The sequence below is a fragment of the Chionomys nivalis genome, chromosome 22 (assembly GCF_950005125.1).
Source record: "Chionomys nivalis chromosome 22, mChiNiv1.1, whole genome shotgun sequence".
Classification (NCBI taxonomy): domain Eukaryota; kingdom Metazoa; phylum Chordata; class Mammalia; order Rodentia; family Cricetidae; genus Chionomys; species Chionomys nivalis.
Window position 1 is genome coordinate 45,290,275 of NC_080107.1, and position 15,724 is coordinate 45,305,998.

The 15,724-nt window shown below is 53.7% G+C and overlaps 1 protein-coding gene across 2 annotated transcripts; it reads right to left on the reverse strand.

Annotated features, from left to right (window-relative positions):
* Positions 1-13: 13 nt before the first annotated feature.
* Crat (carnitine O-acetyltransferase) lies at positions 14-15,650 on the reverse strand. 2 transcript variants are annotated; one of them, XM_057755508.1, is made up of 14 exons: positions 15,118-15,650; positions 12,668-12,871; positions 8,901-9,019; positions 7,698-7,751; positions 7,050-7,215; positions 6,734-6,908; positions 6,045-6,223; positions 5,550-5,650; positions 4,107-4,226; positions 3,892-4,014; positions 3,648-3,783; positions 3,211-3,273; positions 2,041-2,178; positions 14-1,331 (listed from the first exon to the last, which is right to left on the reverse strand). In XM_057755508.1, exons 1-14 carry the CDS (start codon positions 15,142-15,144, stop codon positions 1,116-1,118), a joined length of 1,821 nt encoding a protein of 606 aa, XP_057611491.1. In that variant the 5' UTR covers positions 15,145-15,650; the 3' UTR covers positions 14-1,115. The 2 variants fall into 2 exon arrangements, with proteins under 2 accessions (XP_057611491.1, XP_057611490.1); XM_057755507.1 differs by having other exon boundaries at positions 15-1,331; positions 12,668-12,931; positions 15,118-15,649.
* Positions 15,651-15,724: the final 74 nt, after the last annotated feature.

A 15,724-nucleotide genomic window follows, 5' to 3' on the forward strand; every position in this document is an offset into this window, starting at 1 on the left:
AGAGATCCACCTGCCTCTGCCTCCCAAGTGCTGGGATTAAAGGTGTGCGCCACCACCGCCCGGCCATGAAACACTTTCTTCACAGATGTGACAGCCTCCCAGGCCTGCATTCCAAGCACATGTGTACCCAGGGTCGTGGGCAGGATATGTACCCTCTAGCAGGTTATCAGGGCTGGGGACAATCCATGGCTCTGAGCTGGTGGCTGACTCCCTAGGCTTTTGCCTCCAGTGATGGGGGCCCTGCTTCACTACCCCTCCTGATGAGTTCAGAGCAGGAGCTGCACTGGCTTTCAGGTCTGTAGCACCCCACTAGCTATGGACTTGGGAAGCCAGGAGGAGGATGCTGTAGAAATAGACCCACTAGAGACCCACTAGGGTCTGGCACCACCCCTGGCTCGGCACCACCCCTGGCTCGGCACCAAAGTTGAGCCCAGTGAGGACTTCTCCTGGTTTCCCTGGGAGTGTGCTGGCCCACTGGCTATTTGGACAGCAGCTCTCAGAACCAGAGACAGCTAGGGTGGCAAGGCCAGGTCTTTGGCCTCTACTTCCCCCCAGCTGAAGCTCGTCTTCACCAGCACTTCTCTTTATTGATCACCTGGAATATTCACATATGAACCATGAATGTAGTTCTGGACAAGCTGATGGAAGCAAAAAGGCTGGGGCAGGAGTCACCAGAAAGAGCGCAGCAACTGGGAGATGGCACCTCGAGGTGGGTGATGGAGGCAAGGCCTCGGGGCCGAGAGCCTCAGCGCAAGATAGTTCTCTGAGTCCTGGTCCTTGGGTGTTCATAGGTGACAGATCTCAGCTTGGCTGTGGAGACGGTAGTGACTGGCCAGGGCTGAGGAAAGGGGCTCTTCACAGCCCCAGCTCTAAGAGATGGGCTAGCCTGGTTCCCTTCCCTGGGGCTCATGGTGGTGAGCTTAACTCAACCCTGGCACTTGGACTATGGCAGATGATGAGGACAGGACCTGGAAGGCACTTGGCTTGGACCTTGGGGCCCTGCTAGAGATTTTCCCTGGCTCAGTCAAATTGGAGGGCACAGGAACCAAGGAACTGAGCCATGGCAGGTGTCCATCCCAAAGAAGGCGCAGTCGTAGCACTGGCATGGCCTGGGCTCAGAGCTTGGCCCTAGGGTGGTTCTGTAGTAGGCTACGCATGTCCAGCAGAGCTTTCTCCAAGTAGTGAGCCATGCGGGCAGCATTGGTCTCAGCACAACTGTTGTAGGCCGACACGGAAAAGTTTATATGGGCCTCCATGGGGTTATAGCAGACGCCGTACCCATCTGGGACCACAGGGCCGAAGAACATGACGCAGTCTGTCTTGGCAGGCACCTGGGGACAGCAGGTTCAAGGTCATGGCCAGGCCTGCAGTGGCCCTCCTGCCCCTTGGTGTACCAGTCTGCCTCTGTATCCACTCCCCCCAGCTCTTTCCTTTTCTCCATGGGGTGAGCTTTCCTTCACGTTCCTAGAGAGAGTAGTGGTGCCCCTCTGCTCCTCTGGCCCCCAGCACTGCCTCCCCGCCTGTGTTCCACAGATCCGGGGAGTTTCCTGGGACTATGGCTCGTCCCCAGCTGTCCCAGCACTCAGCACGTGTTAGTTGGTATTGATCAGGGAGTCATTTACAAATGGAACCGATTCTCTGAGAGGCCTTAGCCTTCCCATCCTTGTCACAGCAGTATCCCCACGCTGAGCTCCTGCTTGGGAACTCAGTTGCTTTGGCAATGAGCCTATGGTGACCTGTGTGGGCCACATTACCCCTAAGGTCCAGCTGCCAGTGGGTTCTAAAGGTTATTCGTATTTTATATATGTGTATGCCTGAGTGTAGGTATGTGTGCCACATGTATGTGTGTGCCCATAGGGGCCAGAAGACATCAGCTAACCTGGAACTGAAGTTATAGGTGGTGGTAAATAACCTGATGAGGGTACTAGGAACTGAACCTGGGTCATCTGGAAGAACAACAAGTGCTCTTAGCCGTCACTCCAGCCCCTGCCAGTGGGTTCTACTAACTCTACCCTGGGGGCACCTAAGGCGGTGGCCTACCTGACTGGTAGAAAGGTTGAAGTGCATAGCAATGGCATAGGAGGTATCCATGAAGATGTCGGGCATGCTCACGAGGTCCTCAATGGCTTGCAGCTTCAGACCCAGGAGGTGCCGGTCAAAGGCCTCCCCTCGGATTGCCTGTGGGAGGGGGAACTGTAAGGGGCAGGTGCTGCAGGGTCACATCCCTGCTCTCCTCAGGAGTCTGTGGCACTGGTCTCTCAGAAACATGAGGTCAAGGTGTCCAGGTAGAAGAGCCCTCACCTCCCAGATGGGGGAACTAGGACCATAGAGGAATAGACAACTGGCCAGGGAGGCAGAACAGTGCAGGACTTAAGACATAAGCTTTTACCAAGTGGTGGTGGCGCACACCTTTAATCCCAGCACTTGGGAGACAGAGGCAGGGGGATCTCTCAGTTTGAGGCCAGCCTGGTCTCCAGAGTGAGTTCCAGGTCAGCCAGGGCTACACAGAGAAACCCTGTCTTGAAAACAACAAACCAAACATGAGCTCTGGTAATGAGCGGTTGGTTCGGTGAGAGCTAGACAGTGTCTGCGTGTAAGATGAGCAGTGTCCGTGTATGCCATGGAACAAGGTCAGGTGGGGTCTGCACTGCGTTTAACAGGGCAGCGTCTGTGCATGTGGAGTAACGTGGGGCAGTGTGCCCTTCGTATGACAGGCAGTGTCTACGTGTGCCTTGCTTGTAGCATGGACACACTGTACCTACTAATGCTCGGACCACCACCTGTCGAGCTGCAGCCTCAGCTGCTGGGCCATCAGGGAGCATGCACAACACGAGACCGGAGGGGAGGGCATGTGCTCAATGCTATCATGGAACTGGGACAGGGCAGTGGCTAGGTTGACCCTGGTTTCACCAACTTTGAAATGGTAGTATTAATTACTTTTTAAATTTATTTTGCATGCATTGGTGTTTTATCTGCATGTATGTCTGTGTGACAGGTGTTGGATCCCGGTTACTGACAGTTGTGAGCTGCCATGTGCTGGGAATTGAACACAGATCCTCTGGAAGAGCAGTCAGTGCTCTTAATCACCAAGACATCTCTCCAGCCCAGCGATATTAATTTAAAATAGTGAGAGTCCCAGGGGCTCCAGAGAACAGACAGACAAGTAGGGGTGGTAATGGACAGTAAGGAAGGAGAGCAGGGCTCACTCACTCGGTCAGTGTAGGCTCGGTGGGCCTGCACGGCCTTCCGAAGCAGCTCCACCTTCTGCTGCTCCTGAGGGTGTGGGGGGGGAAACAGGAAGCTGAAGTGCTGTCCTTCCTCTCCCTTGTTAGCAGCTCGCTCTGCACCCAACACCACAGCAAGTACTGAACCACTATGGCCTCGTTCTCCAGAGTCCAGCACTCGCTGCTGATGTGAGTGGACAGAGGGCTGGCCAGCTTCTCTTATGAACAGATGGAGAGATGGTTTCACCTTGGGTGCCAGGAAGCTCAGAACTAACTAAATTCATGGCTCCATCTTCTGTTAAGTTCCCTTTGCCCACCTTGGGGCTGGAATACCATCGGGGTGCAATCCATTTGCACAGAAAGGGTGAAGAGAAAAGGAAGGATGACCAGCACGGCCTACCCACCCTGCCCCAGACTGCTCACCGGCACATTGGTGTCATCCATGTTTTTGACAAAGGCCAGTGAGTCTGCGGACGCTGAGCGGATGGTGTCAGTGCGGCCCAGGTGGAACATACGCAGAGAGGCGCTCTCATATGTGGCACATGCCTGTCCATAGATCCTGGATGGGAGGTGGATCTCAGTATGGCCCCTCTCTACATGGCTGCCTGCAACTCCCCTCCCCTCCCCTCCCCTCCCCTCCCCTCCGTGGGGCAGGTGACCGGGTGACCTGTAGTATGCCAGCTGCAGGGCTATCTGGATGAAGGCGTCAGGGCTTAGCTTCTCTGACTTGGGGAAGTCCTTTCCAAAGTGATGGAACACTAGTATGGTCATGTCCAGGTCCTGGATCATGCTAGGGTGGAGGTGCACGAGGCAGGGGTGAGAAGCAGGCACCTGGCAGCCTTGTGGCTGGCCCTCCCCGACAGGACGCAGCCATGCACTCACATGCTGATGTTCTGCTTGGCTTTCTCGATGTCGTTCTTGATCTCAGGGGTTATGTTGAACCGCAGCTTCTTGGGCATGGGCAGGGGCACCATAGGAGACCGCACAAGCTCAGGCTTTTTTCTGCATGGGACGGGGGGGGGGGCTTTAGGCTCAAGCCAGTGTCAGTGAAGCCCCAGTGTCCCTAGGACTGAGGAGGGGAAGATGAGTTCCTGAAGCTAGGGGTAGGAGGTTCAGAAATCCTGGGTTAGCTCTTGTGAAGACTGACTTCACCCCAGCTTTCAAGATGCCTGGTGGAAGCCAGGTGTGGCAGCATATGTAGTGTCCTGGCTTGGGGGCAGAGGTGGGTGGATCTCTGTGAGTTTGAGGTTAGCCTGGATCACTTAGCAAGTTCAAGGACAACCAGGCTATAGTGAGACCCTGTTTCTTTCTTCTTCTGTTTTTTGTTTTTTGAGATAGGTTTTCTCTGTGTAAAGCCCTAGCTGTCCTGGAATTTACTCTGTATACCAGGCTGCCTTAAACTCAGATATCCACCTGCCTCTGCCTCCCGAGTGCTGGAATTAAAGGCGTGCATCACCACGGCCTGGCTGAGACTCTGTTTCAAAACAAAATATAGACCAAGGGTCTGGGGAAAACAAGAACCCTGTCTAAGGCCACAACGCTGGGATATACAGAGCCAGAGGTAAATTCAAAGCCAGGTGTGACTAGAAACTACAGCCTCTGCAGCAGCAATTAAGGTTACTGGCTGCTCTCCTCTTTACTTTTTGTTTGTTTGTTTGTTTTGTGAGACAAGGTTTCTCTGTGTAGCCCTGGCTGTCCTGTCCTGGAACATGTCCTGGCTTGCTCTGCTCTTCCAGAGGTCCTGAGTTAAATTCACAGCAGTTTCCTGGTGTCTCACAACCATCTATATAGTGGGATCCAATGCCCTTTTCTGGTGTGCAGGCATACATGCAGACAAAGCACCCATGTACATAGAATACATAAACAAAATTAAAAAAAATCATCTGAACTAGGTGGTAGTGGTTCACACCTTTAATCCCAGCACTCCAGAGGCAGGCAAATCTCTGTGAGTTTGAGGCTAGCCTGGCCTACAGAGCAAGTTCCAGGACAGGCCCCAAACTACAGAGAAACCCTGTCTCGAAAAACAAACAAAACAAAATCTTCTAAAAGAAAGAGAGAAAGAGATCGACTGACTCTTCGGTGAAAATGAGAGTGAAGTATCTCCACAGGCTAGGTCTGTCACCTGCACACCGCCAAGAGAGTGAAGTATCTCCACAGGCTAGGTCTGTCACCTGCACACCGCCAAGAGAGTGAAGTATCTCCACAGGCTAGGTCTGTCATCTGCACACGCCTGCCATGAGAGTCAAGTATCTCCACAGGCTAGGTCTGTCATCTGCACACTGCCTGCCATCGGGAACTGGGGAGTGACGCTGTAAGCAGACTCACGTGTACTCAATGACATGGTCCACAAGAGCGACAATGGGGGGCCCCTCTGCAGCTGCATGCTCATAAACCATCCCACAGGATCCATCTTCTGCCACAATGAACTGTGGAGAGAAAGGGCCCATCCTATCAGATCCTTTGGAGGGTGGCTCTCTGGGTGGGTCTCACAGGAAGGGTTCCCGAAGCCATCTCCTGTCCCTGCGCTGACTGCAGGTCCTCAGAAGCACACCACCGCAGCAGCGCTGCTGCACCTGCGCTATGAGGAAGGCATTCCCAGAGTGTACCACTCTGTCTCTGACATGCTGAAGGGTTATGCTGGGGGTGTCAGTGGCATGCAGGCCAGGTAATAACAGGCTGGTTGCCCGGTAATTACAGCAGCGTCCCCAGCCTCTTTTACAAGCAGGAGGCTGGGGACGCTGGGCCGAAGGAGGGGACCGAAAGCCGAGAGCCTCAGTGAACCAAGCTTTGGGGTTGTGGCCCTGCCAGGTCCTCACTTGCCTGCAGTGTCTTGTCGAACCAGCGGTTGCCACTGTTGAGCTTGCTGCCACCACCATGCAGCATCTGGCCTGCTACATGGTTGCGGTAGACATCATCTGAGACTCTGGGAACTGGCTTGTCCAGGCACACAGTGAAGATGCTCTTCTGGATGGAGTTCACCGACTCCCGGTTTACTTTGTCTGTAGGAGTTGGGACAAGCATAGAGAGCCTCAGAGCCTGCTGTCTCCTGCCCTGAGCAGGATGGGGAGTCCCCACCTTTGGGGCCACTAGGGCATGCCTGGAGTTTGGGATGTATGCTCAGAGCTTTGCCCTCAGCAAAGTCCTACCAGTACCCCGCATACCCACAAAGGGCAGGGCCCAGCTCCTGGCATACTAAAGACACAGAAGCCTAGGGTCACATGGAGAGCTGGTATGGAAGCCTATGCCCATGACCAGTATGGGATTTGATGAGGGTGGTGCTGGGAGTAGAGGGAGTATGGAGAAGGGCACCTCAGCCACAACACTTGTCTAAATCCAACTTGCTACTTCATGGGAAGAAACTGGCCTCACCAACCTGAGCCTTGGTTTTCTCATCTATAAAATGGGCCAGTAACATCAGCTCCAAATTGAGCGGGTCAATGAAACAGTGGCTGCCCCAGCCTCATGTTGGATCTATTTGGCACGTAAGGAAGCCCCTGCCTGGGAGGCACCTTTGATGAGGGTGTTGTAGGCCTTGGCCCAGGTGTTGCGGTGGTTAGAGGTGAGGATGCCAACAGGCTCTTTGTTGGTTTGCAGTGATGAGTTCCAAATTTTCTCCAGCTGCACAAAGATCTGATCCGAGGTGAGGGGCGTCCCGTCACTGTGGTACACGTCCAGCTCGAAGAACTGTGAAGCCAGGTGTGGGGGAGGAGCTGGGTGATCTCAGGCGGAGAATGCCCACCAGCCTCTCCTGGCCTCGGCTGCAGCGGAGGAGCTGAAGTTGGGCTGGGAGGGGCTGTGGCTCCTCAGAAGGGCAGTGGTGCCCACCTGGTAGTTGTGCACCACGGTTATGTGCATGGGGGGCTTCTTCGTCTTTAAGAAATTCACCACGGAGTCCTGCTTGGGGCCCGGCACACGGCAGGAGGACAGGATCTGATAGTACTGGTTCATGCACAGCGGCTTTCCCCCCAGGAACTCAGCTGGCAGGGTCTCGCTGTGGGAGGACACAGGGAGGGGCCGCTGGGCAAGGGGATGGGGAAGAGGTTGGGACAGACAGACACCTGCTAGTACTACTTGGAACTGGGTGAGGGGCTTTCTCTTTAGCATGAGCAGGAGCCAGTAGGGTATAAGGGTGTTTTGAGGCCTAAACTTTCTAAGGACTAGGGCCCTGTTTATGAGTCACTCACAAACTCCCCCACCCTTTCTGAGCTTCAGATTACAGGCATCTGTGATCAGTTTGGCTGGGATGACAAGGTCACCAGAAGTCCCAGGAGCAAGAGCAGAAGACTTAAATGTCCTCACACTGACCACTGTCTTCAACCCTTTCCAAGGCTGGGCAATAGGAAATGAAAATGACATGTGCCGGCTCAGTGCCCGGGCTGACACAATGAAGTCCAGAGCCAGAGCGAGTCAGGGGTGGCTATGGTATTAGTCAGGTGTGGGCAAGGTGGTCAGGGTGGGGGCGAGGCTGCTCACTTGTCAATCATGGACTTGAAATCCAGCACACCCTCGATGAGTTTGGCAGCGAACCTAGGGGATGAAGTGGAGATGTGAAACTGTGTGGCCATCCAGTGGAGAACCTGAGTAGGAGGAGGATCAGCCAAGGGCGGGACCTACGGAATCACTCCTCCACCCCAGTGTACTGAGGCCTGCCGAGTTCAAGGTGCCCATAGCAGTGGGAGGCCCTTCTGAGCTTCTTTTCATCATCTCAGGCGGCAGTGCTGAATCTGCCTGGGAGAGGACCTGGAGAGGACCTGGAGGGACCTGGGTGCTCATCAACAGTGGCACACACTATGGCTAGATAAGGGGCCAGTAACTGACATCCACCAAGGACCTGAACCACGGTCTCAAGTAGTCATTATGTGGATTTGCTACCTTAGTGAGATAGAGAAGGGTCCCCTCCAGAGTCCACGTGTCCTGCTGCTGACTCTTCTCTTTCTGAGTCTATATTCCCAGGTCACCGCTGTCAACCCTTCCTCCTTGGATTGTCTGGGTTTAGGAAGAGGGCTCTTCTAGCTCATACCAACTATTCCCCAATGCCTGAGGTCATCTCTGGTTCCACGATGAGCTGGCTGGAGTTCCCGGGCTGAATCCCATCCATAACCAGCAGGCACTGGTTCCTTTATCATTTGTGTGTGTGCACTGCTAGGGATGGGACCTAAGACCTGACACATGCTAGGCCATCATGCAGTCACCCACCACTGAGCCACACTCTTTCTTCCTCTCCCTCTTGGCTTCTCTCTATTCTTGCCCCGGTCTCTTTAAGAGAAGCTGGTGGCAGTAATGAGTGGCAGGCTCCTGGAGATCCCTGCTGCTAGTATTTTTATCTTGGGTAGAACTGGAACAAGGGCCAGGGCAGGTGACATGGCTGAATGTGGAAAAGGGGACTGTGTATAAAGGTCACGGTATGGTCAGCTGAGCAGAGTGGGAGGGACTCAGGGCAAGGTTGGAGGGTGAATGGCTCCAAAGCCTTTAACTCTTAACTGAGTTGTGCTCATGGGAGAGGGTCCCCTCATTGTTCTGAGCTTCAGTTTCCATCTGTAAGATGGGACTGTGGGCAGGGTAAAAGCACAGGGCCAAGGCCTTTCCAGTTTCCTAGGGAGAGGACTTGATGGCTCTAGAAACCCACAGGGCCCTGACCATTGGCACGACCCAGCCTTGTGCCAGTCTGACACTCACCGGAGCTGCCCCTGCAGATCCACGAAGTCCTGCTTGGGCAGCATCACTCCTGGGCTGGAGCAGATGACCACGGGCTGGCGGTACTGGAGATAGGCTGTCTTGAGCCACCACTCAGACAGCTGGAAAAGGACCAGGGCTGATCAGTAGAGCACAGGTACCTGGTTCCCCTTCTTCCCCAGGTCTAGGAACCTAGCTGGCCCTGCTGTCCTTTGGCCTTTCTGCAGGAAGTCTCCTAGCAAATGCTCAAGTTCACAGTACCCTTCCCTGCCTCCTACCCATCATCTTCCCCTGAGCCTGAGCAAACAGCACTGGCAAACAGAATGACCTGGGAGAAAAGACTGGAAGCAAACCTGGCAAGGGAATAAATGAGTGAGAAGTTTTTCTCGTTTCTTTCTGTGTGCATGTGTGCTGGTGAGTTTTTTTTTTTTTTAAATATTTATTTATTTATTATTTATACAGTATTCTGTCTGATTGTATGCCTGAAGGCCAGAAGAGGGCACCAGACCTCATTACAGATGGTTGTGAGCCACCATGTGGTTGCTGGGAATTGAACTCAGGACCTTTGGAAGAGCAGGCAGTGCTCTTAACCGCTGAGCCATCTCTCCAGCCCGAGTTTTTTTTTTTTTTTTTTTTTTTGGTTTTTTTCGAGACAGGGTTTCTCTGTGGTTTTGGAGCCTGTCCTGGAACTAGCTCTTGTAGACCAGGCTGGTCTCGAACTCACAGAGATCCGCCTGCCTCTGCCTCCCAAGTGCTGGGATTAAAGGCGTGCGCCACCACCGCCCGGCTGGTGAGTCTTGAACCCAAGACCTCAAGTACATGCTAGCAATCACGTTTGGTCACTGAACTATAACCTTCCTTTATCTTACAAATTTCCCGCCAATGGCTATAATACACTTGTAAATAAAAATGCATCCCTAGATATGCAGACTAAAACAGAAGGAATGGCATATAATAGTAATAATGATGATGATGCCCAGCAAGTGGGTTTTCAACCACCTCTAGTTGGTAGTTGTCCAAGGAACCAGCACCCAGTGTCGGGTCACCCACAGGAACTGGTCCTTCTCGGTGGCCTTAGACTAGGAGCTGGACACTGGCAGTTGTCAGGGTAATTCTAAGTAGGGAACTCATGGAGAGGGTAAGTTTTCTGCCCCATGGACAGGGTCTCTCGGCGGATGACCGCAGGCATGGCATTAGCAGTGCCCTTTAGCCTTCTGTGCTGATACAACTCACAGTAGGTGTTTGTCCCTTGTCCCCAGCAACTCCCACCCACCCTCCCTTCATTTTTTAATTTTTTTGAGACAGGGATCTCACCATGTACCCTGGCTGGCCTAGGGCTGTGCAGATTAGGCTGATCTGGGCCTGTCTCCCAGTGCTAGGCGTGTGCCACCATGCTACACCTCTCTCTTGCAGGTTCCTAAACCTCCTGAGACCTAGGCATCTCGGTGTGCTCCCTGCCATCCTAAACAGCAGCAGAATCTGTCTACACAGTACACAGCCCATCTTTATGGAGTGGCCAGCCTGTGGCATCAGGCCACTCGCCCTGGGCCCTTGGCAAGAGGGAAGGGAAGGCGACTTGCCACAGGTTGGGTAATGTGACTGCGTATCTCAGGGTCTTCCTGGGAGCGGCGATGAGGACCTGCCTCTGGTCTACCTCTCTAGGTCACAGTTTCTTCATCTGTAGGAAGGAGTTAGACAAGGGCTACCTCTTGGCCAGGGGCCTTCACACCACAGGGATTGCAAGGCCCTGGCTACAGTTTAGAACTTGGGGAGAAGGTGCCCTTTGGCAGTAGCAGCAATCTTCAAGGGTGCTGTGAGTGGAGAGTGGGAAGCCTAGCTCTAGTCAGTCTTTGGTTGCAAAGATTCTGTGGCTCAACAAACTCAGAAAGCCACTAGACCCCAAATCTCTAAGGTCCTTTCAGAGCCAGCATCCTGACTTCAACAGTCCACGACCCTGGCCTGTTAAGGTTCAGCAAGTTCTTGCCCCTGCCAACTTTCACCTACTTTCTACTTTCTACCTGGGGCTCCAGACTCCGCTGAGGCCCACCCATCCAAGGTACTTCCCAATTCCTACCCCAGTCAGCCCAGATCTGGGGTTCTCCCTCCATATATTCTGTATCTACAGATCCATCCAGCCTAGATGGAGAATTTGAAAAACAAAAAAATGCATCTATACAGAACACATAGGCCTTTATTTTTTGACAATTATCCTTTAAACTATTTACCAGCATTTATGGTGTTTTAGATATACACCAGATGACTTAGGGTCCACGGGGGCAGTTATTTAGTGACACAGAAACACTGAACGACCTAAAGGACTTGAACATCTGTAGATCTTGGTATCTGCAGGGCCATGGAACCAATGCCCCAGGGATACTGAGGGTGACTTCCACCCAGCTCAGGCTATCCCTCCCCTATAGCCAGCTTCTTCCTTGGGCTTCATATTGGGACCTTCTTCTCCCAGTTGCTTTGAAAGGGAACTTCCCACCCACCAGTCCCACTACATCAGCAAATGCTGTTGAGTCTTGGGCCTCATGACTCCCTACCTCCGTGTGCTAGGCCATCAACATCTCCCTCTAGGGGAAGACATTGGCCTCTTCATAGCCTCTGGCTCCTGCTCTTGCTTTCTTCCTGGCAGTTGGAGCTACCTTTTTTTTTTTTTTATTTTTTTATTTATTTATTTTTTTAGACTTTTGTGTACAATGTGATTATAAAAATATGTACCATATACCAGTGTAGCTGTGTTTTGAAAATTGAACTAATCTGACTGACTAGACACAGAACCAGGAGCTTGTACAGCAACCTCAGGTGACACAAATTCCTTGCTCAGGCTGTCCCACCAAGCTCAAGTCTACATTCCTTCCCCCTTTCTGTCCATCCTGCTCTGAACACTCTGGCCCAGGCTCTGACCCAAAGCAGGCCATACTGTTGCTACCTATGCCCTCAAATCCATCACCCTCTCCCCTTGTCTTCCCTTGACAGACAGTGCTCTCCATATCTCTAGCTCTTCTCTCTTCAGGCCTGGGACGGAAACCCAGGCTCTCATACATGCTAGGCAAGTGCTATGCCACAGAGCCGCAACCCCAGCCAGCATGACCTTTAAACTCCATGTACCGGGCGGTGGTGGTGGCGCAGGCCTTTAATCCCAGCACTCGGGAGGCAAAGGCAGGCAGATCTCTGTGAGTTTCAGGCCAGCCTGGTCTACAGAGCAAGTTCTAGGACAAGTTCCAAAGCCACACAGAGAAACCCTGTCTTGAAAACCACAAACAGCCGGGCGGTGGTGGCGCTCGCCTTTAATCCCAGCACTCGGGAGGCAGAGGCAGGCAGATCTGTGAGTTCGAGGCCAGCCTGGTCTAGAAGAGCTAATTCCAAGACAGGAACCAAAAGCCATGGAGAAACCCTGTCTCAAAAAATCCAAAAAAAAAAAAAAAAAAAAGAAAACCACAAACAAACAAAACAAACAAAAACCAAAAAAAAAAAAAACCCCAAAACCAACCCATGATGTCACCTACTGATTTACAATCCTGTTTCTACTCTTCTTCTCCCCCTCCCCCATGACTGAATATCAGCTCTGAGAGGCTGCAGCCTGGTCTTTCTTGCCCACCCTGCATTTGCTGATGGTAATTACTCTGCCAAACAAACAAATAAAAATGCCAGAACAACTGGTATGGGGAGACCGTGGGCATGAAGCCAGCAACAAACAAGCTGAGGGGTGCGCTGGAGGACCCGGGGCCCCTGGGAGACCATCAAGATGCTGCCATCTCACTTACCCAGTTCTCCATTTTCTTGGCCCTGCGCTCCAGTCCCTTCTGCAGGCGTTCCCCTACACCCCCTGAGGTCTGAAATTCTTCCACCAGTTGCTTGGTGTGGGCCCACTCTTCCTCACTCACGATGGGCTGCAGTGCCTTGAGGTAATGGTCCAGAGACTGCTGCAGTGGGGGCACGGGCAGTCTTGGCAGTGCATCCTGGTGGGCCTTGAAGCGACCAGAAACCTTCATCAGGGAGGAGGGCTTGAGGAGGCCCAGGGGCTTCACCTGAGGGAAGCAGAACAGCTTATTCATTCTCTCAGAGTGAAGCACAGCTCTCCCGAAACTACAGTCCTAGGTGCTTATATGCCATCCCTGGGGCAAAGACAGCTGAATGGGTGGTGTCTTCCCTGATGCCCAGTCCTCCAGGTATAGGAGTCCCACCTCTCAGGAGCCTAGGGGTACAGGGAGGCTAGGAAAGGGCGGGGGCGGGGATGAATGACATTGTTGGGGTGGCAGAGATAAGGGGGCCTCACACCTATCAGGATGCACAAGACCCATTATCCTTCCTACCCTGGGCAGATAAGTTAGTCAGCAGAGAGGTGGCTGCTGGCTCTCTAAGCAGAGGTCCCCAACTTTCCCCCCTCCCACCCATTCCAGTTTGAGAAATAGGAAGGAATCGGAAACAGGAGACTCAGACAGTGACAGCACTTCTGGGTGAAGCTTTAGGCTCTGGGCTTTCTCTTCACTGTGGGGTGATGATAAGGGGTATGGGGTGGTGATGCAGCAAGAGAGCTGAGTAGCCTGGCATGGAGGGTGAGAGGTGGCAGAGAGAGAAGGGAGAGTCCAGGAGCCTCCGGAGGTGGCAGGAAGCGAGGCAGGAAGGTCCCAGGCTGCTGGCACAGTGGCAGGCAAGCGGCAGAAGCTCCGTTCCATACCTTCTCTCTCTGCTGCTCGTCCTCCATGGCAGGACTGAGGATGTGAGCCCTGTCTGTCTGCCTTGGCCGGATCTCTAAGCCTAACTGCACTACCAACTGGATGAGCGGAAATTAGCAAGAGGCAGCCACCTGCCCGGGCTGGAAAGAGAAGACAAGATCCACACTTCAGGGCTGAGGAGCAGCGAGGCAGCAGCCAGGGACGTGGTGGCATCTAAGGCTGCAGCCGTGTGGCTACAGGGTTGCAGCAGCTACTCCTTCACTTCTCCGTAGCTGGTGAGTGGGCTGGAAGTGGGCACTGGAGTAGGAGGAAACCTGGGACTTTCTCCTTTCTTCTTTGGATGGGCCCAGTGCCAGGGAGACAAGCCAAAAGGTATTAAAAATCCACCTGTCAAAATCTCCGTAGATCTTTTTGATGTGGGAAAACTTGGCTGGAGGGTGGAAACAGCCTGGCTGCTAACCCGTGGCCCTGAAATCGGTCCTGTTTGGGACTATGCAAGGCAGAAGACGGCAGGAAAGGGCGACTAGTGGACAATGATTGCTACAAACCTGTTTCCCTTCTAGGCCCAGGGGCTTTTAGTGGCCACCCTCTACCAAAATCTGTTTTTTGTGTTTGTTTTTTCTGAGCTCTAGATCATTCAAGTTGCGATCACAAGTGTGGGTGTGGGTGTGGTGGGGGCTGGAGTACTTTTGGTATGAATAATAAACCAAAGGACCCTCGTCTGGATATTGGGCTAAATTGATTAGCAGAGCCGTGGGATGTGATTGTCGTCTTCTTGCTACAGTTTCGCTAGCATTGAAGTGATTGTACCAGTACGGTGGTCCCAGAGGATGATGTAAAAGCAGTCTGTTGGGATGGTGTACAGCTTTTGAAAAGGGCGAGGCAGTTCTCAGGTGCTACCAGGACTCCTAGAAGAGCCTTGGTCTGAACTGTTATGGGTACCTTTAGTTGCCAATCCAGTGTTTGAGATGGAGACACAGCTTGCAGCCATACAGATAGTTTGAATTGGAGAGAAAAGGAGTTCACACCAGGATAGCAGCATTGGGGATGGAAGGCGAAAGGCTGCCTGCCAGCTCCTTGCCGTTCTGTTCCGGGGACTTTCAGTACAAGTCTCCACCTTAGTTCTCTTAGTCACATACAGTGGGGGAGGGTGAGCACCTGATGAACTCAAGGAGAATGACCAACTGGGTAGGCTTGGAAAAGTGGCTCTGGTGGGGGCAAGGGCAACCGGGCCTGAGGCTGAGTCCTAGCCAGGAGCTCCCGACGGATGTCTGAATCAGAATACCCAAAAGCATGAAGGAGGAGCGGGATGGGGTGTAAAGATGCAAAAGATTTGAACCTAGGCTTTTCTTGGGTCGTTGACAATGAGCACCAGAGGTCTCGGGTTCGATCCCGCCCCTCACCTGGTCGCTCTACTCTGCCCACCTTGCAGATCGTACCCTATCAGCCGGTGTGGGGATTCTGGACTGTCATCTCCCTACGGCCCGCGGCCCGCCCGCCTTCCCCTGTCCCGAACCTTCCTGGGCATACTCACTCACCACGGTCCTGGCAGCAAAGGCCAACATCGTCCCAGCCTGTGTGCGGACACAAGGTCCGCTCCGCCCCTCGTGCTGGGCAAAGTCTGCGCCTTTATGGGGTCAGTGGGTTCCCCTCTCGGGCTCTAGGTTCAAGGTCACCGAGTCACCGCTGCCAGCCAGGAGAGGCGGCCCCGCGCCCACCGGGCCGGGCGGGCGGCCGGTGGAGCAGGACTCACGGGGCGGAGCCTCAGCGGGTCGCGGTCCCGGGCCGCTATCCGCGAGCCGGGGGCGGGGCCAAGCCTGGACGTGGTCGCGGGGGCGGGGCCTGCGGCGCCGGGGTCTCCGGGTCAGCCGTTAGCTGCCAGGCCCCGGGTCGCCGTCTCGGGTCCCAACGGTGGCCAGAGTCCAGCTCGCGCTCTCCGCCTCCGAACGCCACCTAGGCTGTCGAGGCGGTTGCGGACGTCCAGCAAGTCCGACTGGTGTCCTGCAACGTCACTCCTCGAGTTGCAGGAAAACATAACTGTGTTAACAGGGGACTGTCTCAGGTTCTTTGGGCCAGGCTCAGTGCCATTCACAAAGATGACAGGTGGCCTTGCCCCGCAAAAATATGGCTGCCATACCCACCCAC